General features: G+C 41.2%; 5 protein-coding genes across 6 annotated transcripts in view; 3 read left to right on the top strand and 2 right to left on the bottom strand.

The window, feature by feature from the left end:
* The window catches only part of LOC132867784 (histone H3-like), a 1,068,851-nt gene extending 1,046,492 nt beyond the window's left edge, over positions 1-22,359 (bottom strand). Inside the window, exon 1 of the mRNA XM_060900787.1 lies at positions 22,022-22,359. Within this exon, the coding sequence (XP_060756770.1) occupies positions 22,022-22,350 (329 nt within the window). The 5' untranslated portion in view covers positions 22,351-22,359. The remainder of the gene's footprint in view (positions 1-22,021) is intronic.
* On the top strand, positions 3,960-6,398 carry LOC132867815 (THAP domain-containing protein 1-like). Of its 2 annotated transcripts, none has more exons than XM_060900798.1 (2): positions 3,960-4,191; positions 5,025-6,398. In XM_060900798.1, the coding sequence occupies exons 1-2, from the start codon at positions 4,014-4,016 to the stop codon at positions 5,327-5,329; spliced, it is 483 nt and encodes a 160-aa protein (XP_060756781.1). In that variant the 5' UTR covers positions 3,960-4,013; the 3' UTR covers positions 5,330-6,398. The 2 variants fall into 2 exon arrangements, with proteins under 2 accessions (XP_060756781.1, XP_060756780.1); XM_060900797.1 differs by having other exon boundaries at positions 4,995-6,398.
* zgc:163040 (uncharacterized protein LOC100038789 homolog) overlaps positions 19,903-26,968 on the top strand; it is a 90,181-nt gene continuing 83,115 nt past the window's right edge. Inside the window, 1 exon segment of the mRNA XM_060900725.1 lies at positions 19,903-20,195. Within this exon segment, the coding sequence (XP_060756708.1) occupies positions 19,903-20,195 (293 nt within the window).
* LOC132867759 (histone H2B-like) lies at positions 20,825-21,397 on the top strand. Its single transcript, XM_060900766.1, has one exon. The coding sequence runs from the start codon at positions 20,842-20,844 to the stop codon at positions 21,214-21,216; it is 375 nt and encodes a 124-aa protein (XP_060756749.1). The 5' UTR covers positions 20,825-20,841; the 3' UTR covers positions 21,217-21,397.
* LOC132867786 (histone H2A-like) lies at positions 22,914-23,372 on the bottom strand. The gene is made up of 2 exons (XM_060900789.1): positions 23,351-23,372; positions 22,914-23,317 (listed from the first exon to the last, which is right to left on the bottom strand). The coding sequence occupies exon 2, from the start codon at positions 23,298-23,300 to the stop codon at positions 22,914-22,916; it is 387 nt and encodes a 128-aa protein (XP_060756772.1). The 5' UTR covers positions 23,301-23,317; positions 23,351-23,372.

Genomic DNA, 26,968 nt, shown 5'->3' with positions numbered 1-26,968 from the left:
TTTTACACAATCTCAACTTTGTTTGAATTGCGTTGTTGACTTTCCATTCAAAATGATCATGAGTTTTTAAAAAAATACAATAATACAATTTCAATATTTTACATGTTGTCTTTGAGGGCGGCACGGTGGTGTAGTGGTTAGCGCTGTCGTCTTGCAGCAAGAAGGTCCGGGTTCGAGCCCCGTGGCCGGCGAGGGCCTTTCTGTGTGGAGTTTGCATGTTCTCCCCGTGTCCGCGTGGGTTTCCTCCGGGTGCTCCGGTTTCCCCCACAGTCCAAAGACATGCAGGTTAGGTTAACTGGTGACTCTAAATTGACTGAGTGTGAATGGTTGTCTGTGTCTGTGTGTCAGCCCTGTGATGACCTGGCAATTTGTCCAGGGTGTACCCCACCTTTCGCCCGTAGTCAGCTGGGATAGGCTCCAGCTTGCCTGCAACCCTGTAGAAGGATAAAGCGGCTAGAGATAATGAGATGAGACATGTTGTCTTTGTACTATTTTCAATGAATTACATTGTTTCTGTGATTTGCAAAATTTTGCATCCTGTTTTTATGAACATTTTACACAGCGTTCCAAGTTTTTGGTACCAGGGTTGTACAGAAACCTGTGATTTGCCTTGCAGTTATCAGAGCTGCTGTTATAGAAAATTAATCAGCACCAAGTAACCTCAGCTCTTGACTGAAGAATTCAGTAAAACAATCAAATTTCATTCAGTTTAAAGAAATGCTGAAATGACAGATTTTGTTCTCTGCATTGGATCAGTCATCTCCTCTTGGAATTGCAGCCGTTGAAAACTTATTCATATTTTTTGCTTCCAAAATAAACAATAGGGCATTTGTCCCTTATTTTTTGTTCAACAGCACAATTCAAGGATACAAACCAACAGTTGTCTCTGTATAACTCATAAAAGGCAACTTACTACCACTTTTTCATTGTTTTCAACACTACTTATAAAACGAAGGGGCAATAGAATTCAATGACTATGAAAAATGACTACACATCATATTATTCAGTGCAAATTAATCCCAGTGAATATGTTCTGAGAAAAGATGATTTTAATGATGTATTGTTGGATAAACACTTTGGGAAGTGGGAGTGTACAAATATGCTTGCTTTATGCAAATGTATGTGGCCAGGTCGGGAAGGATAAGGCTGGACACATCAAAAATTATTTTTGAGGGTATTTTATTTCCCCATTTTTTTCTGAATGTTTTGAGCATCTGTTTGATTTTTGTAGAATATAGTAAATGGAATTATTTCAGTAGTCGTAAATCATGGCCTGAGCATGACATTGCTGGCCTATTTGTGTACAACTGCCTATTCACCACACTGAACCTCATAAACAGTTTAGAATTTAAATTATTTTTTTTCTTTTTTGATCTCAACACAAAGAAATGAATTATTTTGTAATTCAAGGACTTGAATTTGAATTATGTTTTTCATGGATGACTTCAGAGCCTTCATGGATGACATGACTATTACAACAAAGTCTGTTTCTGAAGGAAGATGGATGCTGGAGGACATTGGCAGACTGATGACATGGTTGAAGATGAAGTTTAAGCCATCTGTCTAGCAGCCTGGTTTTAAAGAAAGACAAAGTTCAGGACCGCTTCAGATTCAGGATAGATGGTGAAGACATTCCGACGGTTGCTCCAGTGCTTTTCAATGGTGAACCTCGTCATTGTTACGCTCGACTATCTGTTTGCCGCCATACCACTGAGGCCATGCCCCCGTCCTGGTGCCAAATGTTTAAGCGTGAGCTTTGCTTTTCTTGAGGCCCAGGCAACAGGAGCTAAACACTCCTTTTGTGGTTTCTGTAGCGTAGTGGATATCACATTTGGCGAACATGCGAAAGGTCCCTGGGGCAACACTAGTGCTTGTTTTCTTGGACTGAGAAGTGAATAAACATCAAGCTGTCATCTCCGTTCAGCCCGTGACTTTTAGAACAACCTGAAAAACCTTCAGGTATTTTCTGCTCTGTTGTGGTTATCCCTTTCCCCTAACAAGCGAACGGAGGCGCCTGAGAAACCTGGCAGGTCCGTGCTTTGCTTTCATAAATGTCCAGGTGTCTTGAAATCGGGTACTCTCGAAACAGCCAGAAAGACCGACCCTTGTCAGGACTGGACAACTTTTGGTAGATCAGCAGTTGTCATGTTCTCCTCCGTGCAAACGGTCATCAGGACAAAACCTGGTTGGAATGATTTCCCTGCCTTTCTGGTTTTCCTTCAAGGGAGATAACAGCTGCTGTAAAAAACAAACAAACAAGCATTCTCTACATTTCCGCTGGCTGCGGAAGCATGGAAATTGCAATTCATCATAAGGAGGTGGTATTCTCAAATACAACATCCTTCCTCATTTATGGAGCGGTGTCAAATCAACAGGGCTGCACACAGCATCAGAACTCAGCAAAATGGCACTGACTTTTGATCATGTATCAACAAGTATTTGCTTTAGACCATCCAACATGTAGACACTTTTGCTTGTTAAATCTAAAACAGTGACTGTACAGTTTCCCGTTTGTGGAAAAAGTAGCATGTCGCCAACAAAAGAAAATCATGCTCATGGACTTCATGTTTTTTCACAGGACAAGTTGGCCCAGGTGAAAACTGACATCATTCAGCCCTGTGAACAGCTACTGACACTGCTAGTGGAAAGCAGAAGGAGCAGCCCTCAGTCACATCCAAACAAGGTAGTGACAGGCAACTGATTCCTTCCCGGTGTTTTGTCCCAGTGCCTTTCATTGCAGCAATGAAATATTGGCATGAAAGGACATGCCTTGGCCAGGAATCAAACCCAGGTTACCCGCTTGGAAGGCGGCTACACTAATCACAATCCAGCCAACACTTACACTGGGGACAAGTGCTTAAGTGGGATTGCTTCTAGTGTTGTGGCCCAGGCAACAGCAAATCAGCATGCTTGCTGCAGTTACTGTAGTGCAGTGGTTATCACATTTGTCTCACACGTGAAAGGGTCCTGTTTGAAACCAGGCAGAAACAGTGCTTGATTTCTTGGACTGAGAAGTAAATAAACATTGAGCTGTCGTCACTGCTCTGTCTGTGACTTTTGGAACAACCGAGAACCTGACAAACCTTCTGGTATTTTTTCCCCTGTCCCCAAAAAACAATCGTCTTACCGAACTGGGAATCATATTAAACCCATCGTGTTGTTGCACTAATGCAAGCACACAGTTGTTTTCTATCCCAGTGGCCACTGAAAGTGCAGTCATGTTATGTTTCTCTCCTCAATCATTTAAAGAGGGACTTGATCTTATATTCAATCTATTTTCTCTCCCCAACTCCATCTGCTGCCATCTGTTGGTTACACAATGCTCTACAATTACCAGGAGAGATGGAAACAGTTTCAAAGAACTTCCTGTTTCTCCAGTGAACAAAAATATAAATGCAACACCGAAGATTTAGAAACATTTTATGAACCTATGGTTTAATCTAGTGTTGTAGAACTCGAGACTGATCTCAAGACCACTTTTTGAAGGTTTCAGTCACATCTCGGAATTGACCACATTTTTACTCAATCTTGTCTTGGTCTCAGACACGGAGGACTCGAGATGTTATCTCAAGACTGGTCAAGACCACAACTCTGGGGATTTCACTAAAATTCCTGTGCACTGTCTGATTTATGTGTTAACATTGTTATTGTGATTGGATGTAAAATTTCCTGCTTCAAATGCGACCAATAACATGACTCATTGTGATGTGTTTCGACAAGGAAACACATTGCAAACTGTAATGGGGAAGAAAAAAATAGGTACCCTATAGGAACATGTGGCAACTGCTTACAAATAAAATAGTTTTCTGATCCCATGTCCATACAGTAAATATAGCATATATTGAGGTTTTTCACCTGATGTCACAGGGTCACGTGACGCCCCGGTGTCCGCCATTTTGGAGGTCAAGCTACATACTAACGCTGCAGACAGAGAGGGAGAACCAGCTTGGAAAAAAATGTGTTACAGACACCTAGAATAGATTAATTTGTCAGTAAGCACTCTATAAATAACCATGGTGTTTGCTTGTTGTGCTGTGGGCTGCCACAACAGACAGGGACAGCGTGCAGGACGCTCCTTTTACCGGTTTCCTACTGACCCAGACAAGAGGGCCAAATGGATTGCAGCTGTGAAGAGACAGGATTGGGAGCCAACAGAGTACTCCAGACTTTGCAGTGATCATTTCATTTCAGGTTAGTTTATCAGTCAACGCAATTTTGATAAAATATATAGCAAAAAGTAAATGGGTCAGTGTTTGTTAACCCATCTGAGCAGTGAAACAAGGCAGTGTTAATTTGTCTAGGGTTGCATGTAGCAGACATTTTGTTCTCCTGTTTGTCATGTATTATTTTCCTTTTGATGAATAAAGTTTATAAATACTACTTATATCACTTACTTTTGAAAGTTTTGATAAATTCAAAAAGCAGCCCAACTTGTTTGTCTTGTAATCCTTTAATTAAGCCAGCCTTACAAAAAGTTTTTCATAACATGACCTGTTGAATAAAATCATTAGGAAGGGAAGAAATATTTTATCTTAGTTGAATTTTTTATATTTAAAAAATATATATTTCACTGATAATAAGGCATGCATATAAATGCAAATACATGTTATTAAGTTGAAAGAAATATTAATATGCACAGGTGGAAAAAACTGTAAGACTTGTCAATTTATTCATAACTGGAAGAAAATCAACATTCCCCCCAAAAAATGAAAATAGGCAAATTTCTCCAAATTTTGAACAAGAGTAGAGTAAAAGTATTCAGGGAGAAACATATAAAGTAATATGTTGTTTAAATGTCAGCTTTATCTTGTTTGTATATTTACTTACATGCAAAGAAATTATTTGTAGAGAAAACAATCATTACAATTACTCATTTTAAGTACATTATAATTATTTTGGAATTCACTTGAATTATTCCAGCATTGATCTTGAATGAAAAATATGTTTTTATTTTATGGTAATCTTATGTTTAAGATTTATTTTGTTAATTTTAGGAGCAAGGAGTAACCACCCCCTCTCCCCAGATTTTGTTCCCAGTGTCTTCCAACACACCTCATCACCTGTGAAGCGAAAAGGGCAGCAGTCTCTGGAGTCATTTCAGCGTCGACAGGCCATGAAGTCCAGAAAGAGAGAGGAAGAATCCCGTAGATCAGCTGCACAAGCTCTCCTGGATCTAACCTCAGGCCTGAACATTCCAGTAAAGGACTTGGAATTAGAGAATACTACTGAGGCAGATGTTGAACGAACATTTGAAACCTCAGTGTATGCACACAGACTGACTTGTCCATGGACCATATTTCTGCTATGGAACTTGAGCTCCAAAACTTGAGGGATGAAACTAGAGACATAATGGCCGACAAGTCAAGACAGTTTCTACAAAAGTCTTCCTTTGAAAACAATGATGAGAAAGTCAGGGTGTTTACAGGGTTGCCTTCTTTCACTGTTCTAATGATATTTTATGATGTTGTCAAAGTTTGTTTAAAAGATATCCCTACAATGATGTGTTTTCAACAATTTCTTCTTGCATGCATGCGGCTCAGGTTAAACTTAACAGTACAGTTTTTAGGTTACGTGTTTGGTGTCAGCACCTCAACTGTATCTCGTGTGTTCATGAATGTTGTTAATATTATGAATGTGAGGTTAGTCCCATTAATGGTATCATGGCCTGAACGTGAGCAACTGCGCAAAACCCTTCCAATGACATTTCGTCAAACTTTTAAGCACTGTGTATGTATTATTGATTGTTTTGATTGAACAACCAAGGGATTTAAAGGCAAGGGCACAAACATATTCCTCATACAAGTCACACAATACAATGAAATATCTTATAGCTATTGCACCACAAGGGGTTATTACATTTATATCAAAGGGTTGGGGTGGGCGTACATCAGATGTACATATTACTGGCAATAGTGAGTTTCTACAGAATTTGTTACCTGGAGATTTAGTGCTAGCAGACAGGGGGTTTGATGTTGAGGATCAGGTGGGGTTGTATTGTGCTAAACTGGAGATTCCAGCTTTTACCAGTGGTAAAAAACAGTTAGCATCTGTGGACCTTGAGAAAACTAGGGGATTAGCTGCAGTTCGTATTCATGTAGAGAGAGTTATTGGTGTTGCCCGACAAAAGTATACCATGTTGCAGGGAACTATTCCCATAACACTTCTTCAGAATGACCCAGAGGTAAACCTAACAACATTGGACAAAATAGTTAGGGTAGCCTGTGCTATGGTAAATGGCAGTGAATCTGTAGTTCCCTTTGATTAGGCAGAAAAATGTAATGGTGCCATTTAAAGAACAGTTACAGTGGTATTATGACAGTACACGCCATGTTTTCAGTATTGTTATAAAAATTTCATTAAATTTCTTAAAATTAATGTTAAATGTTGTGTAATATATCCCAACCCATTATGTGTATCTTTCAACAAAGGAAAATTAATTATATCTCCAGATACATGTAGCACTGTCAGTGGTTGGAACACATTCTAGACCAAGTATTTTAAGACTGTACATCCTGTATGTAATTGGTCACTTATGTAAAAAATACAAATGTTTGCTGAAATTTATATCTACTGTATATATGTCCTGCACTAGAAACTAAGACTGGTCATAAGGGTGTGTGGCTAATGTTCAAATAAAGATGGTTTAAATTATATGTAGTGAAAATTTGTTGTATATACACATATTAATATAAAATTGAATGCATTTGTAAAAAAAAATGTATAATTATTCATGTAAAACACTTCAGTTGTGAATAGACTGGTTTTGTATATAAACCTGCATTGGCAATGAAATGTTAATTTATTCCTGAGATGTAAATAACCATTAGTTTTGTATATAACTGTACAGTATATTAATAATTAATGTGGTTCATAGGAATCATAATACTACACCTTTGCCTTAATAGACCTAAAATAAATCTGTTCTTAGTTAACTTATCACATTTAACTACTGGTATTTCATGTCAGAGTTTATGTATACAAGAAAGATAAGAAACCACAGTTGTAGCTATCATATGTCACAGCTGACAGGATCAAGACAGACACCAGCTGTCTTGTGACAGTTTCAAGGTCTGTGAATAGTGTATGCACTACAAGTCTCAAATTCATGTTCTTCAGGCTCAGAAATAAAATCAATGTTTGTTTAAATTAATAGCAGATTATGTTTATTGGCATGAATATTATATAAACAAGTCAATTTATTCATATTAAATTAGAAAATAATACAGACATTGCATTTCCTATGAATTTGATTTATCTCAGTGCCTTGGGCTTACTGACTTTTGCTACCTTTCTACAGTGTGGACACAACCATTTCCGTTTGGGAAGGCCTTTTAACCCCAAACACTTTAAGTGGAAAACTTCTACATTACAATATCCTGACTGACACTTCAGCATTGTACCCTGTTCAGGTTCTTGGCAATAACACACATGCTTGGTGGCATTGCTAGGACCAGGTGTGGGGGCAGGGAGATCAGTGGACCTGGTGTACCATTTTGCCAGTAATTCTGGCAATACTCCCAATTTGAAAAAAAGAAGTGACATCCTCTAAAGCCTGTTGGAAAAAATCAGCATCCTTCACAATTCTTTCTATAAATAATGTATTGTCTTGTGTCAAAACCACAAAGTCACAATATTCACTGCTACTGATATTAAGTTGAGCCTGAACTTGGTAAAAATACATGTGGTTTCTCTTTAGAGATATCTGTCCACCCATATTTTGAAGGCAAAAATCCTTGTCCTCTGCTGCTTGTTCAAGCGTGTCACCACGTTTGCAATAAGGGCATTTTATTTCTAAAATCCCCATCCCACAGCAGGAACACTTTATCTTCCCATCTGGAGAGGCACCAAGGTGAGGATAATCAGGATTGATGATGAGTCCTGAGTCTTCCACCATGAAGTCTCTGTGCTGCATGGCTACATGTGCTTTGTACACATTCCTGGCCTCGTTTTCATGCTGGCATCCCCATCTGTAACAATATGAATCAAATTTTAGTTCAGTCCCACCATAATTCTCTCAGTCAATATGAAGAGCCATGTTATGAAAGTGATATGGTTTAATTCATTCCACACAAAAACTAGGAGCATGAATGAATGCATATTACATCAGTAATTTAGATATATTTGCATTATATGTACAATTTGTTTAATACAATTTCTTAGGCTACATGTTTAATGAGCTATATTCAGATTAAATAGACAAAAGCAGAAAACAGAAAGGACTGGCTTTTTAAGCAAAGCATAAGCACATTCTAATGTTAAAAGATATATAGGCCACTCTCTATTAAACATGGAACAAAAATACCTGTATATAAACATACAATTGATTGAGCATGGCCGTAGAATAACTAACAACAAAAATTAGCCACTACACAGAATAATTGCAAGCTCTAAAGGTATTTCTACAAATATGCATGGTGTGGGGGTGCAAACCAGTTCCTATTTTTACAGGAGGGAAGAGAGTCCAAAATATTGAAAATTTTTGGTCAAAATACATTTATACTGATTGTGAGGGAAAAAAATTCATCTGGTCTGTGCCCACGCCAACCATATTTATACTGGGAATACAAACATTTAAAACTGAAATATCCACTATGACCAAAACAGTATACAATACAACCTTTTTTCCTGTGTCCCATTCATAATCCATTACATTTGTTATTCTGTAAAACAGAACAAAAACCTATACATTTGTATTTAGCATCTTCAAACAATTTCAAACATTAAAAGTAATTAGACAAAAATAAAATAGAAAATACTGAAACATACTCAGTTGCTGCAGAAGTGAACTTGTAGGCCTGTGGATAGCAGATTTGCTTGATGAGAGACTTGGATGGGTTGGCTGGATCTGTTCTTGCAGCTGCCTTGAACCTGGAAGCTGTAACTCGGCCAGCACGCATTTGGAACCACAGCTTGGATTTGGCTTGTTTTCTAGTCTCTTCAACGGAAGTTGCCTGAAAATAGTATCATATTATACATATTATTTGATATAGAATTCATTGACACTTTATTATCCCTTGTCAAAATCATTTTGGACATAATTATTCATAACTTTAAAAGGGTGGGGGTATTATCCATCCATTTTGATGCTGGTGTGCATGTGGAGGGGCGGGGGAAGGTATTAACCAATGCAATGTAGTTTCGAAATCTCATACCTCCCACCTTATAAATAATAACTGGACTTTTAAATTCCAGATACACATATTTACAAATTTTATGTTAAACATACCTGATTTTCATCTATGTTCAGTACTTGAAATGCTGCCTCAAATTCCAACAACAGATCAGGATATGACAGGCCTAGACAGACTGGATCATACAGCTCAGATAGGGGTTTGGGAAGATTGAGCTGTAGTGTCCTTGGTATGAAACTGTCATTAAAGCCTGCCTCCAGTGACAGTCTAGCACTCTTGGTACCAGACTTGGACAACCTCTTTAAAAAGTTCTCCTTCTCATCCTGTGTCATGAGTAGGATGGAAGATGTCTTCTTAGACTTTGAAGGGGTGGTAGTCTGGAATTGTATAACTCCTTACAGGCCTGTTTCCGCTTCCTTTCAGGACTGGTGAAGTCAATATTACATCCTGAACTGAATATCGCTCTCCCACCTGTGACATCTGAAGATTGTCCCCATTGTCTGGGACCATCAGTGCAGGTTCTGCTCTTCAGGTGTTTGACAGCTGATTCCAATGCAAACAGGGTGGCTGCGACATGAGAACAAACTTCTCCAAGTCCTGCTTTACATGTGCAGTGGCCAAAGATAACCTGCCCATCATTCTGCATGGCAATCCATGGAAGAAGAGATGGTTCTGATAGTCTTTATGAATGAGTCACCTATAAATGTAAAATATTTCATAGCAATTTATCAGTTAATTAAATAGACACACATGAATCATAAACTTTAGAAATTATTTTCAAATATTTAAATTATTGATAACTAGGGCCTGATCTAGAATAATAAGGCAAAGCAGCAAGTGTTGTAATTTAAAATTCCAGAAAAAAACAAACACATTCAATATCCATCCATCATCCATCCACTAAAACAGTATAAAAAACAATAAAACATTACACATTTAACCCAAGACAAGAGATAGATAGTATACAAGTACTTGTCACTTACTTTGGCATGAACAAGGTGTACTCCATTCCCAGGCACAATCCACTGCTGGAGTCCTGTAACCCAGCCAGCTACAAAATAGCTGTAGGCATCCAGGCTTCTGTATGCTTTCATGGCCTGGCCTGAATATGGTGAAGGGTTGAAAACCACATAGTGGTATAAATCATGGTACTGAAAGTCAGGCACCTGTTTACACTTCAGCATATCAGTGAAGACTCCAGGAGGAAAGAGGTAGGGGTCATCAATTCCCAACTCTCTCAACTTCTCCTACAACATAAAATAACATTACAGAAGAATAAATGGTGCCCTTAAAATATTATGATTAATTAGACATTAAAGTACACTGGAAATTATATGTCTCGAACCAACAACCCCCACACCCACCTACTGCATGGTGTCCAAACAACTTTAAAAAAAAAAAATTCTCTGCATTCTCCCTGTTGTACCAATTTTTTTCAAGTACAATTTCTTGTTAAGAATGTAAATAATATACTGCAGATGAATTCAGTAATGCACCAGAAATCACCAGTAAATTGAAAAACAAAATATTATATCTTTTTTATGACGAATGAGCCCCCTAAAATAAATCATTTAATTTTTCCTGTTTTCTCTGTTTACCCTGTTCGAACTATGATGATATTTTCGGGGGGTCCCTTTTTTTCCCTTGGGGGGGGGGGTGTGCTTGCGCTTGTCTCAGAGCGCGGATCTCCAAACTCATGAGAAGCCTATCTTACGCACATATCACGCGGACTCCACACCTCCACACACGCATCGCGTCTGACGTCATAACTCATCAGGGGAAATCGTGTCCACATTGGCATGTTCCAAAAACAACCTCGCATCAACAATGATACCACATGCAAAGAAAAAAAAAAACAGTCAGGCTACTCATCAACCAACCTGGCAGCAGCAGTCATTGTCATGTAAACACAACACTTCGGATATGCAAATGCTTCCCGTTACACACGATTGCTATGTCAATAAACATCATTTTGCCAATATTTTGGAGACCCCCCAACATTTCTCAAATCATGTTTTCAAGGGATCTCATGTCTGTTTCAGGGGATCTCGGATCCCCCGAGTAACAAGACAGTGTTGTGAACATAGCCTACCTTGTACCGTTTCAAAATGCTGGGGTCATCCTTCATCAAATTGTTGACTTCTGTCGACAACCTTGGCTCCATACCAAGGATGGGTACAGTGTTTGTGATAAAAGACAGATCCAATTTAACACGAATCACAGCTTACTTTCTTGTTAAAATGTGCAAAGGTCTCTACCATCTCATACCGCCTTGCACTGAAGGACTTAAGCGTGCCGTCCAAAATGACTGCATCACATGACTTGGTCACGTGGGTGAAATACCTCAATACATGTTATCAATTCTACTCGCCTCATCTCTTGAAAGCATCACCAAGCTGTGAGCAGCATCAGGGCTTGGAGTGTTTTGGTTACCAATTTTGTTTAGTGTATTTTGTTCTAAATACAGTGCTGTGAACTTGATCTATTTTCAAAATAGTACGAAAGCACTTGTTCATGAATTGTCTTCGAAGCATTATTTAGAACTATTGAGCACATTTTGTTTCACAAGTGGAGTGTAAAGACTGAAATAAAAAATACAATTAACAAATTAAAGCAAATAGCAGAAGTTTGATATTGCCTTCTCAATCTATCTGCCAAAAAGCTAAAAAAAAAAACTTACAAAACCTGTCATTTGACCTTTCAGAAGGACCAAACAAAAGCCGTGTTAATCAAAAAGGTAAATTTTCTTAAAATGAACACCACTTACTCGATATTGAATCAGTAGCCTTGGTGAACCACGAGGTGAATTTTGTTTATCTTTTTACCTGCCGATTATCTTATGACACTACGAAGTTATAACGAGGTTTCTCTTATTCCGTTTCTGGTTCTGATTGGTTCTTAAGTTTATCAAGAAGTAGAATGGGTAATCGAACTTGATCAGGATAAGTGCTGATTGGTTACGAAGTTTTGCTATTGTTACACTCATTCTTACAGCACGATGCCATAGTGGCTACTGCCTCGCTTCGCCTTTATGAGGCAGTAGCCACAAAAAAACCCCAAAACAAACAGTGGATTAAATGCTGAGCTGCAGAGCAGGAGTGTCTATGAGCCAGATGTTGGTGTGCGTTTTTTTTGTGCATGTAAGAGCATCCGGTGTTACTGAGTGCTAGCAGCGGTTCCCTGGTGTAAACAATAGCCCCATGGCTATATGCCAGCTGCCCCAATATGAGTGACAACAGAAGTCCCCAAACAAGCAGAAAAAACACGAGTGTTCTGAACATAGTTCATGTAGTAAAATAAATAGCAGTTCAATGAAACTAAGTAAACTGTGAAAAACTGACTGTGTACCACAGTCCCATTGGGAGAAGAAGCCTTGACCAGGTCAAGTATTGGGGATAGATGGGTCCATATGGCTGTGGGGCCCTTTTCTTTTGATGAGCTGATTGTGCCAAAGCAGACATGTTCTTCCACTCCACCGACACTTGATGGGTAACACGACATTTCTTTCATTTTAGGCCCTTGTGCTAGCTGCTAGGTGCTAACATGCAGGGGCGCAGATACGTTCTTTGAACTGGGGGGGACAAAGCTGCCAGCAAACTAACCCCAACCCCAACATGTGTTGTGCGAGGAATATACTCTGATGCCCTTAAAACTGCCTTCTGAGCACTGTATCTACAGGCTACCACTGAAAGGAGGAGGCTACCAGAAAGGCATCTCTACTCCATATGATTTTACTTTCACTACGACATTACTTTGAACAGACTATCAAAAAATTGCAAGGTGATATGATAAAGTAAGGCACAGTTTACTTACAGTCGTTGTTTTTTGAAAAAACGATGCAATCGTTTTCTGACTTTTTGGTTTGGCACCCTTCATCATGCCGTGTTGGGGTCCTGAACTAGGAGCTGTCCCCGATATGCCTGTCAAACTTGTTGTGGGTAACCATAGCAACCAAGCTCGAGCTCGCAACCTGTGCAATCTGCGCAGCTCAACCAACCGAATATCAGTCTTTGTTTTGTTTTATGTGAGTTGTTGCAACTATGTATGTACTGCTGTGCACCTCAATAAACCGAATGGTAATTAATTAGTCTTTTGATTTTTCTGTGAGGTTTACCTGATGCAAAGAAAGACAGCATAGACGTTTTTTCCTCCCTATAAGTGGGGGGGACCGAACGAGGTGAATTTAAATCTGGGTGGGACAAATCCCACCTGTCCCACCCTCTATCTGCACCCGTGCTAACATGTCACCTCATGACCTTGATCAACATCTGTTTAAACAATCTTTCTCTAGAGTGTTGTAAATATAATATCTAAATGAAGTGCACATGAACATGTTGATAACACAGTTGTTGAGCAATTAACCCACTCTATGTGCAGACAATAATATTGATGAAATATTGAGGAGGAGGAGAAAAGACGGACCACACAAAGTTAAAATTTCCTCCACTGAAGGAAGTGACATCACGTGCTGTTGGACAGGTGACTTTGGAGCAAACCATTGCTGAGTTAAAGGGGTTTTGCCAATGGCTAACACCGTTGACAGAGATTTCTCAGACACATGCAAATTGAATATATAGTCATGAGTCAAATACACCTTTATCATGTTTTAATGGTTATTTTCAAAAAAAATGATGAAAATAATATACAAAAACATGCATCCTACTGTTAATTTGGAGAGCAAACCTTGACCTTTAACAAATCGGACAGCACAAAAAAAAAATTCCAATGTAGTGTACGCAATTTCTGCAAAATAAACAGTGGAACTTGCTGACGTTTTATATTAAATTAAAAAAGAATGCGTACCAATGTAAAATTGATAATTTTTTGAAGTGAATATTTCATAAAATTGATAAATACAACCTGTGGACATGACATGTACCCCTAATTATAGAATGAACTGAATAAGTTAGGACAATGGATTAAAAAGATCGACATGAGTATTAAAATAGAACATCTCCAAAAGACTGCCTTGTTAGGAACAGCGAGAATATTGCGGAAAGTTTTGGAAAAATGAAAATGATGCTTATGAAGAAACAATTAAATTATTTTGGACCTTCGGCTACTAGTTGTAGCTCGCTCCTGAGGACAAATCTGGTTTAACATCTATATACTGAGAAATGTAGAAACACATCTAATAATAATTATAAGAACAATAATAATAATAGGGTGGCACGGTGGTGTAGTGGTTAGTGCTGTCGCCTCACAGCAAGAAGGTCCTGGGTTCGAGCCCCGGGGCCGGCGAGGGCCTTTGTGTGTGGAGTTTGCATGTTCTCCCCGTGTCCGCGTGGGTTTCCTCCGGGTGCTCTGGTTTCCCCCACAGTCCAAAGACATGCAGGTTAGGTTAACTGGTGACTCTAAATTGACCGTAGGTGTGAGTGTGAATGGTTGTCTGTGTCTATGTATCAGCCCTGTGATGACCTGGCGACTTGTCCAGGGTGTACCCCGCCTTTCGCCCATAGTCAGCTGGGATAGGCTCCAGCTTGCCTGTGACCCTGTAGAAGGATAAAGCGGCTAGAGATAATGAGATGAAATAATAATAATAAATTAACTAAGTAGGGAAATAATAGGAGAAATGCTAAAGATTGATTATTCATTCATCTCATTATCTCTAGCCGCTTTATCCTTCTACAGGGTCGCAGGCAAGCTGGAGCCTATCCCAGCTGACTACGGGCGAAAGGCGGGGTACACCCTGGACAAGTCGCCAGGTCATCACAGGGCTGACACATAGACACAGACAACCATTCACACTCACATTCACACCTACGGTCAATTTAGAGTCACCAGTTAACCTAACCTGCATGTCTTTGGACTGTGGGGGAAACCGGAGCACCCGGAGGAAACCCACGCAGACACGGGGAGAACATGCAAACTCCACACAGAAAGGCCCTCGCCGGCCCCGGGGCTCGAACCCGGACCTTCTTGCTGTGAGGCGACAGCGCTAACCACTACACCACCGTGCCGCCCCCTAAAGATTGATGAATAATGTAAATAATAATGGGTGTGTTAGCGCTGTTTGTTTGCGTGGCTCTTGACTGCCATCGTGTGGCCAAGTTTAGGACGTGCACGTTCCCTTTGTTGATTAAAGTCAGCGTTTCATCAATAAATCTGTAGGAAATAGCTGGGGGGGGGGGGGGCTTATCAGTGCGAGGCTTGGTGCCTGTTAGAAAATGTATTTAATAATAATAACTGATTTTGTACTGGATGGCTGTTGGTTTCCCTCATGTGGCCACATTTGGAAACTTGACTCGCTGCATTTTCAGTCAATAAATCTCATCTCATCTCATTATCTCTAGCCGCTTTATCCTTCTACAGGGTCACAGGCAAGCTGGAGCCTATCCCAGCTGACTACGGGCGAAAGGCAGGGTACACCCTGGACAAGTCGCCAGGTCATCACAGGGCTGACGCATAGACACAGACAACCATTCACACTCACATTCACACCTACGGTCAATTTAGAGTCACCAGTTAACCTAACCTGCATGTCTTTGGACTGTGGGGGAAACCGGAGCACCCGGAGGAAACCCACATGGACACGGGGAGAACATGCAAACTCCACACAGAAAGGCCCTCGCCGGCCCCGGGGCTCGAACCCAGGACCTTCTTGCTGTGAGGCGACAGCGCTAACCACTACACCACCGTGCCGCCCCAATCAATAAATCAGTTGAAATAATGAAATGATCCAATAATTGTAATGTAGGATATGGATGCATGCCGCTCCCATCCCATTCATCCATGAGAGATGTGAAGAGCGTGGGTTTATTTGTCACCATTGTGTATTAATGCCTGCGTTCAACCCACTGTACTGCATGGCAGTTTGATCAACACTGGAGTGTGAATTGAGGAATACTGTAGACATGTAATACATTAAGTAGTTAGATCAAAAATAATCAAAATAAATAATCACAAAACTAAATAAATACATCGATCTGGTCAAAACAGAGTGTAGATGTATATACATTTACTGTAACCCAGATTGGGAAGATGATGGGCCTTAAACCCCCATTTACTGTGAGCATTGTGTTTATAGAGAAGAAAAGGCCTGGGAGTAGACAGTGCTGAGTGTGTTCATTAGAGCGCTGGCTTTATTTTGACAGATGGGTTCGATGTTCTGCATGTCGGTTTATTTTGCCCAACTGGTGAAATGAATAAGATTTCCCTGTAAATGAAACTTGGAGTGTAAGAATGAGGTTAGTGTTGGTGAAAATGCAGCGAATTTAGAACTTTATAGATTCTGTATTATATGTTGCATTTGTGAGAGCTGATAAAGTAAGGTCTGATATTTGTTATTGCATTCCTTTCTGTGCTGCTGCTGGTAACTTAGATAAATTAGTGGCATGTTCACTGACATTTATATAACTATTTTGTCTATTTTTAAATTATTTTATCTTAACTGTTCAAGCACCAACCACCAAAGCAAATTCCTTGTAAACTCCCAAAAACAAAACAAAACAAAAAAAGATTTATTTAATTCATTATTTTTTAATCTTCCTCCAATGATTTATTTAATTGACCTATTATTATTATTATTATTATTATTATTATTACATAAAAATGTTTGAATATTTTGATATAAATGTCCCTTATAACAATGTCATAAATGCCAAACAAATAAATAAAATAAATATATGAGAAAAATGTACCAAAATAAAGAAAGGGTAATATTTTGTCTTTGATACAGATACACCAGCTTGTACCTTAGACAAGGCAGTAGCATTTCTGAGTGACATGTACTAAAAAAAAACAACAACACAAAACACACATTTAAAAAAACAACAACCCTGGTTTTACCGCAGCCACTGGGTAAATACTGTACCGACACAATGCTGTGTTATGCATTTAACCCGTCAGGCTGCGTTAAAGATTTAAGCGAAATGTCGGGTTACTTGAACAAAGACCATTAGGTTAAATTTACATCCTGGTTGGGTTCTTGTTTCAACCCAATATGTTGGTTATATTGACTGCAGTACTGAGTTAAAATTAGCCAATTAATGAGTTATTTATTATTGGCTTATTTTCTTCTCACTGTTTATTGATTAATCATAATTAAACAATCATTAATAATAAATAATACATTATTAACAGTCACTAGCAAATTAAACGTGTTCAATCTGTATGTGTTTACAGCTATATTGGAGACTCTGGCCTGTGCCAAAATCCCCTAATGATCTGACCACATTGTGCAGGATATTAATTTTATTGTACCAGATTCACAACAGAACATTTAGATAAAACAGAAGAGTATATTAAAAGTACAGTTTCAAAAAGTACATTAAAATCAATAACAGAATATTAAACACATACAAATGGACCTTTCCAAATTTTTTTTTTTGATGGCTGGTTTGTACAGGCCTGTAGGGACGCATGCAGGATTGTAACCGCTGGAGAAACAGTTCTCTCCATTTCATATAACGCATGCTGCATCGAGTCCCAGGCGGGACGGCACCACTTGGAAATTGAAATTGGCATGTTATGATTGCCGTCTGACTACGTCACATGTGCAGGGTTGAATAGCCGAGTGCAATCCCTTGTACCAGGTCATCTGTGTCAGGGACACCCCCTCCCCCATCTTGGCTAAACACAGGAGTATATACCCTCAGTATCATGGAGCTGAAATGGCTATACTGGATCATTTGATATTCTATGAAGACAGTGTTCAGTTTGAGAATGATGCTTAAGAAGGTGTCTTCTGGACAACCTAATCAATGTAAAAGTTCTGGTACAGCCATTTTCACAACACTGAAAATATTCAGATGCCTAATTGGCACTGTGCACCGCACATCCGTGTTTTGCAGCGAAAACCAACATATGCTGTTTTATTCACATATTCAGTAGAGCTATTTGCTGTGGTGACATTAGTTACTGACTAATTCTCTGTAGTGTTTTAGAAATTGTGATCGGAGGCCAATTTTGGGAATGAGACTCGCAATGGGGCCCTCATCTAAAAGAAGAAAACTCTCCTCATCTACTGCCTCACCTGAAACACAGAAAACAGTAGTTGTACGTTGTGGGTCTTATAATGGCACAAATTATACAGCTAACCCACTGCCATCCCAGCCCTTATCCACAGACACACAGTACACATTTTACTGTGTATTATATTGGATACTATTGTTATTAAATGTAAGTATTGTAGTTTTCCATTGCAGAAACTTCCAGCAATTACACGCTTACCTCCAAAACCATCTGTGAGCTCGTGAAGCTCCTATTTTGCAAGTTTGTTTTTGACACAGCTGTCCGTTTATATGCATACAAAGGCTGCAGGAAAAACACACATCTGTCAAAACAAAATCAACATGTCTGTCTCAGTGAAGAAAAGCAGCAGCAACATGTCGTAACATTTGATGATATCTGTGTCAATACGAATAAGGATTGACATTCACCACCTCTATCACCATGCAAACTGGCTAACTGTGAATAAATTTTTCCATGTAATTTTGCTGCCTTTACAGCAGGGAGAGTTTGTATAAGCACATCATAATATTACAAACCTTAACCTGTGTAGCTTTAAACTGCCCCCTTGCCAGTTGTCATCTTCCCGGGCACAAAGACTGTTCATTGGGGGAAAAACAGTGCTTTTAAATGTAGTGTGACCCAGCGGCTGGGGTGTTTCGACTCAACAGCAGCCCAACAGCTGTGCAAGATTAGAAGTGACCGTGCCTGAGCACACTGGACAATGCCTAGCAGTTAAAACTACACAACATGGTCGTCACAAACAAACCATTATTTGTTTACGTTAATTAATCAGATCATTCACAATCATCGCTGAAAATCAGCAGGGGAAGGAGCTTAGAAACAGCTGGTTATGGCTTGCGGCTCCTTGTCCCATTGACTGTCCATTCCCTTCCCTGTCAGTTCCCTTCTGCCTGTGGATCGCCACTCTGCTGATCCGCTGAAACCACTTTGTTTATTGCCCTCCAAAATCAGCCCTTTTCCAGTGCATTTTGAAAGATACTGGACAGGACAGTTGGAAGAATAGCTTTTTTTTTTAATTGTAATGTAGCGCAAATACTATAACGACCGATTTAAATGGACGCAGCTGCTGGGTAGATTGCATCATATCTGACTGTCCTCAACCACTAAGCCAGCAGCTGGGTTATAGAAAGCAACTCAGAATGAGTTAAAATAACCCAAGAATATGACCCCACAGCCTCGACCCAGCGTTTAGGTTGGGGGAGGAAGAAAAACAAGGCAGCGTTTTTTCGAGGGTACTTGTGTGGTGAAGCGTCGGCTCTGTTAACAGTGTACACAGACATCGGTGTGGATCAGAGCTGAGTGCCGGGCCGAGTAATAAGGTGATGTTCTGCGTTCTGTGACCTGTAGCTGTAGTGGACCGAGGAGTTTAGAATCCGGGCCTTGAAGCCACAGACGGGCTCAAAAGGGAACGCCAATGTTGCACAAACACAGAGTGCTTTTACTAACCTCATTACAGTGATGGCTGTTTGTTTGTTTGTTTGTTGACAGGGAGTAACTGCGCATGAGCAGACCATGATCTGTCGGCAGTTGTTTGCAGTTCGCTCAGCCGATCAAAACGGCGTAAAAAATAATGTGAATGATAATGTTTCTGTGCACAGAAAGGATGAAGAATGCGCTCGCCAGTGAAAAGCTGTGGCGTTCTGTTTCTTTTTGAATGTGTTTTACTGCGGGACCGTTGTTCTTAGGCCTGAGGCCCACCCACTCCGGGTCTCAACTCGGTCCTGTAGAGAATGTATAAAGGCTGTGGGCGCTGCGCAGTGATATAAATTGAGCGGCTTGACTTGGAAAGAGCAGCGCGATGTCTGGCAGAGGAAAGGGCGGCAAGGGGCTCGGGAAAGGAGGCGCTAAGCGGCACCGGAAAGTTCTTCGCGGCAACATCCAGGGAATCACCAAGCCGGCTATTCGTCGTCTGGCTCGCCGTGGCGGTGTGAAGCGCATTTCCGGCCTGATCTACGAAGAGACTCGCGGTGTGCTGAAAGTGTTCCTGGAGAACGTGATCCGCGACGCCGTCACTTAGACGGAGCATGCCAAGAGAAAGACCGTCACCGCTATGGATGTGGTGTACGCCCTGAAACGCCAGGGACGCACTCTGTACGGCTTCGGCGGTTAAACGCTCCGACACTGAACCACACCAACACAACGGCTCTTTTAAGAGCCACCCAAACATCCACAAAGAGCTCTTTCTCCCTATGTGTGTGTGAGAGAGGGGAAAAAGAAAAGCAGTGTGTGTATATATTTTTTAATTCTCACGTAATATACTTGCTGTTTCGTTCTGCACTACACTGAGCCACAGCAACGAAATCTCGTTCTAATGTGTATTGTTTGATGCAAATCTGAATGACAATAAAAAAAAGTAAGTCTATTTAAAATGAAGCAGAGAACAGGAAACTGCAGACACGAGTAACATCAGTAATACTTAACCGTTTCTATATGAAAGCTGTGTGTGAGAGAAACGCTTCAGATGGTGGTAATAGAAATATAAGAATGAAATAAATTCTTATCTATAAAATTCTTCCATCAGTGCTGTGAATATAAAACGGCGGGAAGGGAGACAAAGCGAGGCGGAGGGGAAGGAAGTGGGCGGAGCGGTAGGAGGCGCCCCGTATGAGGAGGTTTGGAACTCTGGCCAATAAAATATGTGCCTGCCTCGTGTCTAATTACACTGCGGACCTGTAAATGGAGCGGCCGCGAGGCGGGCTTTATTCATTCTCTTACAGTTTACCCGAGGAGCAGCGCCATGCCCGAGCCACCTAAAAGCGCGCCCAAGAAGGGCTCCAAGAAAGCCGTGACCAAGGCGGCTGGTAAAGGAGGCAAGAAGCGCAGAAAGTCCAGGAAGGAGAGCTACGCTATCTACGTGTACAAGGTCCTGAAGCAGGTTCATCCCGACACCGGCATCTCGTCTAAGGCTATGGGCATCATGAACTCCTTCGTCAATGACATTTTCGAGCGTATCGCCGGTGAGTCCTCTCGTCTGGCTCACTACAACAAGCGCTCCACCATCACCTCCAGAGAGATCCAGACCGCTGTGCGCCTTTTACTGCCTGGCGAGCTGGCCAAGCACGCCGTGTCCGAGGGCACAAAGGCCGTCACCAAGTACACCAGCTCCAAGTAAAGCGCGCTGCTGCTGCGGCCGCCTTCAGCAACCCAACGGCTCTTTTAAGAGCCTCCCACTTTCTCATAGAAGAGCAAATTCATGTCTCTCTCTGCTGTTCCCTTGTCTTACACTAAGTGCAGAGTTGAATAAATATTTACGGAAGATACATCGAGAAAAGTTGCCACATCAGGGAAACCAACCTCCATCAATGAGTAAATAAAGGAGCTATTTTACTTACAAAGCGAAAATGAGTAAAAATTATATGGGTGCTGCGCAATGACTTCTATTGAGTAGTTTTAGTTATTTAAGATGTTTTATTTGTATCCGCGGATAAATAGAAATCTGCCTTGTGGCAATGTCCATTGTGATAAATGTATTGAAATACGCACAAGGTTTTGTCCTTGATACATAGAGACCAATTATTAAATACAGCATTACCTTTGCTCATTTCCAAGCAGCGGAGAAAACATTCTGCTTCTCTCTTCTGATTACTGAAGCGGCGCTCAGACACCACAATATCTAAAAGGACGGGGACAAAAACCTGTCAGTCAAACCGCGAGGAGTTCTAGAACTCTGGCCACTGTGTCCTAACAGCTGTTCTGTTTCACTGCTCCGACTCCACTCGAACCGTGAGCTCAAACAGAACGGTGTTCCGTGCAGGGGATGGAGACGGGCTCCTTTCTGTGAGACAGTGAGGTGGCTCTTAAAAGAGCCTTTGTGTGCATTAGACGGAGTCCGCGTTTAAGCGCGCTCTCCGCGAATACGGCGTGCCAGCTGAATGTCCTTGGGCATGATGGTCACTCTCTTCGCGTGGATGGCACACAGGTTAGTGTCCTCGAACAGGCCGACCAAGTATGCCTCGCTCGCCTCCTGCAGTGCCATGACAGCCGAGCTCTGGAAGCGCAAATCGGTCTTAAAGTCCTGGGCGATTTCTCTTACCAGGCGCTGGAAGGGCAGCTTACGGATGAGCAGCTCAGTAGATTTCTGATAACGGCGGATCTCCCTCAGAGCCACGGTGCCGGGCCTGTAACGGTGAGGCTTCTTCACGCCGCCGGTAGCGGGGGCACTCTTGCGGGCAGCCTTCGTGGCGAGCTGCTTCCTGGGCGCCTTGCCCCCAGTGGATTTACGGGCCGTCTGCTTGGTTCTTGCCATGGCGGTGAGCTCTGCACTTCACAGATGAGAAACAGAATAAACGGCGCCGGCGGACGCTGGCTTTTTCAACTCTAACAGCGCCCTGCGCTCATTGGGCGTCTTGAACGCGTTCGCCTGTCATTGGAGAGAACGCGCTGCATCACCTATTCGCTATTGGACCGTTTTTTCCCGCCGACACAGTTTGAAACACAGCCACACCCGTCCCTAATTTACTGCCGCTCGCGCAGCTCCGCAGAGCCAACAGCGCAGCTTAGCGCGTTTTGTAGGTTCAATCGCCGCACGGACAGCGCCGTCATAATCTATTTTCACCCATCAGCCTTCCTTTATCGCCAGCACACTATTATTATTATTAGCGTTATACTATTACGACTAAAATGCTTTATAAATAAAATGCATCATTACTATTAACACCACTTGATTATATTGTTTATGGATTCCTTTTATGCTAGAGCTATGAAATACCCCAAAACCTGGGAAAGGATTAGAAAAATTGCACTTTTTGAGCATAGATAGGCGGCTCTTAAAGGAGCCTTTGGGACTGACGAACGCAGCAGTGGGTGAGTTTATTTAGTCTTGACGGCCTTCTCGGTCTTTTTGGGCAAAATCACCGCCTGAATGTTCGGCAGCACACCACCCTGAGCGATGGTCACTCCGCCGAGCAGTTTGTTCAGTTCCTCGTCGTTGCGCACAGCGAGCTGTAAGTGGCGGGGAATGATGCGAGTCTTCTTGTTGTCACGAGCGGCGTTACCGGCCAACTCCAGGATCTCAGCAGTCAGGTACTCCAGCACGGCGGCCAGATAAACTGGAGCGCCGGCGCCGACACGCTCGGCATAATTGCCTTTCCGCAGGAGCCTGTGGACACGGCCCACGGGAAACTGGAGTCCGGCTCTGGATGAACGAGTTTTAGGTTTAGCTTTCGCCTTACCACCGGTCTTTCCTCTTCCGCTCATTCTGCTGCTCAGATTCGCTGCAGGAACAACTCTGAAATAAAAAGCGCTGCAGCTCGTGCCCTCTGTGATAAAGACAACACGGCTCTTCTCTGATTGGTTAAAATCGTTGTGGCAGAACAACCAATCACAAACATGCCGTCAAATTCCATGCCGTGTTTGTGTGTGTGTGTGTGTGTGTGTGTGTGTCTATGTGGCTGAGTTGTGGTGTTGGATTTGGTGGAATTTGATGTCTCAACAGGAAGACTAGGCCAGGCGGAGACTCTGCTGCAGCCTTTTGGTTATTTTATTCCAGACTCCTGGAGCTCTACTCGGACGACATCAAATGAGATGTGAACCCGACTGTGGAATTCTTTCCTGATGCTATAATCCTAACACAATTCACTTTGCTCGGCTACAACCCTAAAAATCATCACTTTGCAGAGCTACAACCCTAAAAATAATCACTGTGCGCAGCTACAACCCTAAAAATCATCACTTTGGGCGGCTGAAACCCTAAAAATCATCACTTTGGGCGGCTACAACCCTAAAAATCATCACTTTGGGCGGCTGCAACCCTAAAAATAATCACGTTGCGCGGCTAAAACCCTAAAAATAATCTCTTTGCGAGGCTACAACCCAAAAAATAATCACGTTGCGCGGCTACAACACTAAAAAAAAATAATCACTTTGATTATTCATGTTGTTTCAGTGTTCATGTGATTCATGGAAGCTTTATAGCTGCACAAACTGATTCATGTTGGGGTTAAAGCTGCACAGAGTGATTCATGTTAGCTTAATAGCTGCACAAAATGATACAGGTTAGCTTTATATCTGCAAAAAGTGATTCATGTAAGCTTTATAGCTGCTCAGAGTGATACATGTTTGCGTTATAGATGCACAAAGTGATTCATGTTAGCTTTAGATCTGAAGAAAGTGATTCATGTTAGCTTTATAGCTGCACAAAGTGATTCATGTTTGCATTATAGCTGTACAAAGTGATTCATTTTAGCTTTATAGCTGCGCAAAGTGATTCATGTTTGCATTATAGCTGTACAAAGTGATTCATGTTAGCTTTAAAGCAGAGCAAAGTGATTCATGTGAGCTTTATAGCTGCAAATCACTTTGTGCAGCTATGAAGCTAACATGAATCACTTTGTGCAGCTATGAAGCTAACACGAATCACTTTGTGCAGCTATGAAGCTAACACGAATCACTTTGTGCCGCTGGGAATCTCACACGAATCACTTGGTGCAGCAATGAAGCTAACATGAATCACTTTGTGCCGCTGTGAAGCTAACACGAATCACTCTGTGCAGCTATCAAGCTAACACGAATCACTCTGTGCAGCTATCAAGCTAACATGAATCACTATGTGCAGCTATGAAGCTAACATGAATCACTTTTTGCAGATATGAATCTAACATGAATCACTTTGGGCAGCGACGAAGCTCACATGACTCACTATGTGCAGCTATGAAGCTAACATGAATCACTTTCTGCAGCTTTGAAGCTAACATGAATCAATTTCTGCAGCTATGAAGGTAACATGAATCACTTTGTGCAGCTATGAAGCTAACATGAATCACTTTCTGCAGCTATGAAGGTAACATGAATCACTTTCTGCAGCTTTGAAGCTAACATGAATCACTCTGTGCAGCGATGAAGCTAACACGAATCACTTTGTGCAGCTATGAAGCTTACATGAATCACTGTGCAGCTATGAAGCTTACATGAATCACTTTGTGCAGCTATGAAGCTAACATGAATCACTCTGTGCAGCTATGAATATAAAATGAATCACTCTGTGCAGCTATGAAGCTAACAAGACTCACTTAGTGCAGCTATGAAGCTAACATGAATCACTTTGTGCAGCTATGAATCTAAGATGAATCACTTTGGGCAGCTATGAAGCTAACATGAATCACTTTGTGCAGCTATGAAGCTAACATGAATCACTTTGTGCAGCTATGAAGCTAACATGAATCACTTTGTGCAGCTATGAAGCTAACATGAATCAATTTATGCAGCTATGAAGCTAACATGAATCACTTTGTGCAGCTATGAAGCTAACATGAATCAATTTATGCAGCTAAGAAGCTAACATGAATCGTTTTATGCAGCTATAGAGTTCATATGAAGCACGTTGTGCAGCTATGAAGCTAACATGAATCGTTTTATGCAGCCATGAAGTTCATACGAATCACTTTGTGCAGCTCTGAAGCTAACATGAATGACTTTGTGCAGCCATGAAGTTCATATGAATCACTTTGTGCAGCTATGAAGCTAACATGAATCATTTTATGCAGCTATGAAGCTAACATGAATCACTTTGTGCAGCTATGAAGCTAACATGACTCACTTTATGCAGCTATGAAGCTCGCGTGACTCACTTTGAGCAGCTATGAAGCTAACATAAATCACTTTGTGGAGCTATGACGCTAACATGAATCACTTTGTGCAGCTATAAAGGTCGCAAGACTCACTTTGTGCAGCAATGAAGCTAACATGAATCACTTTGTGCAGCTATGAAGCTAACATGAATCACTTTGTGCAGCTATGAAGGTCGCAGGACTCACTTTGTGCAGCTATGAATCTAACATGAATCACTTTGGGCAGCTATGAAGCGAACATGAATCACTTTGTGCAGCTATGAAGGTCGCAGGACTCACTTTGCGCAGCAATGAATCTAACATGAATCACTTTGGGCAGCTATGAAGCTAACATGAATCACTTTGTGCAGCTATGAAGCTAACATGAATCATTTTGTGCAGCTATGAAGGTCGCAGGATGCACTTTGTGCAGCTATGAATCTAACATGAATCACTTTGGGCAGCTATGAAGCTAACATGAATCACTTTGTGCAGCTATGAAGCTAACATGAATCATTTTGTGCAGCTATGAAGCTCACATGAATTACTTTGTGCAGCTATGAAGGTCGCTGGACTCACTTTGTGCAGCTATGAAGCTAACATGAATAACTTTGTGCAGCTATGAAGCTAACATGAATCATTTTGTGCAGCTATGAAGCGAACATGAATCACTTTGTGCAGCTATGAAGGTCGCTGGACTCACTTTGTGCAGCTATGAATCTAACATGAATCACTTTGGGCAGCTATAAAGCTAACATGAATCACTTTGTGAAGCTATGAAGCAAACATGAATCACTTTGTGAAGCTATGAAGCAAACATGAATCACTTTGTGAAGCTATGAAGCAAACATGAATCACTTTGTGAAGCTATGAAACAAACATGAATCACTTTGTGCAGCTATGAAGCAAGCGTGACACACTTTGTGCAGCTATGAAGCTAACATGAATCACTTTGTGCAGCCTTGAATTTCATATGAATCACTTCGTGCAACTATGAAGCTAACATGAATCGTTTTATGCAGCTATGAAGCTAACATGAATCACTTTGTGCAGCTATGAAGCTAACATGAATCACTTTGTGCAGCTATGAAGGTCGCAGTTCACACTTTGTGCAGCTATGAAGCTATCATGACTCATTTTGTGCAGCTATCATCCTAATACGAATCACTTTGTGCAGCTATGAAGATAACACGAATCACTTTGTGCAGCCTTGAATTTCATATGAATCACTTCGTGCAGCTATGAAGCTCAAATGAATCACTTTGTGAGGCCTTAAATTTCATATGAATCACTTCGTGCAGCCATGAAGCTAACATGAAT

Source organism: Neoarius graeffei, chromosome 19 (genome assembly GCF_027579695.1).
Source record: "Neoarius graeffei isolate fNeoGra1 chromosome 19, fNeoGra1.pri, whole genome shotgun sequence".
NCBI classification, from domain to species: domain Eukaryota; kingdom Metazoa; phylum Chordata; class Actinopteri; order Siluriformes; family Ariidae; genus Neoarius; species Neoarius graeffei.
This window is presented reverse-complemented; position numbering and strand designations above follow the sequence as displayed.

Excerpts from the sequence above, each read along its gene's own strand:
- LOC132867815 (XM_060900797.1), top strand. The coding sequence starts at position 4,014 with ATGGTGTTTGCTTGTTGTGCTGTGGGCTGCCACAACAGACAGGGACAG. Across the intron at positions 4,192-4,994 it reads CAGTGATCATTTCATTTCAG|GAGCAAGGAGTAACCACCCC; the intron begins GTTAGTTTATCA and ends TGTTAATTTTAG.
- LOC132867759 (XM_060900766.1), top strand. The coding sequence starts at position 20,842 with ATGCCCGAGCCACCTAAAAGCGCGCCCAAGAAGGGCTCCAAGAAAGCC.
- LOC132867786 (XM_060900789.1), bottom strand. The coding sequence starts at position 23,300 with ATGAGCGGAAGAGGAAAGACCGGTGGTAAGGCGAAAGCTAAACCTAAA.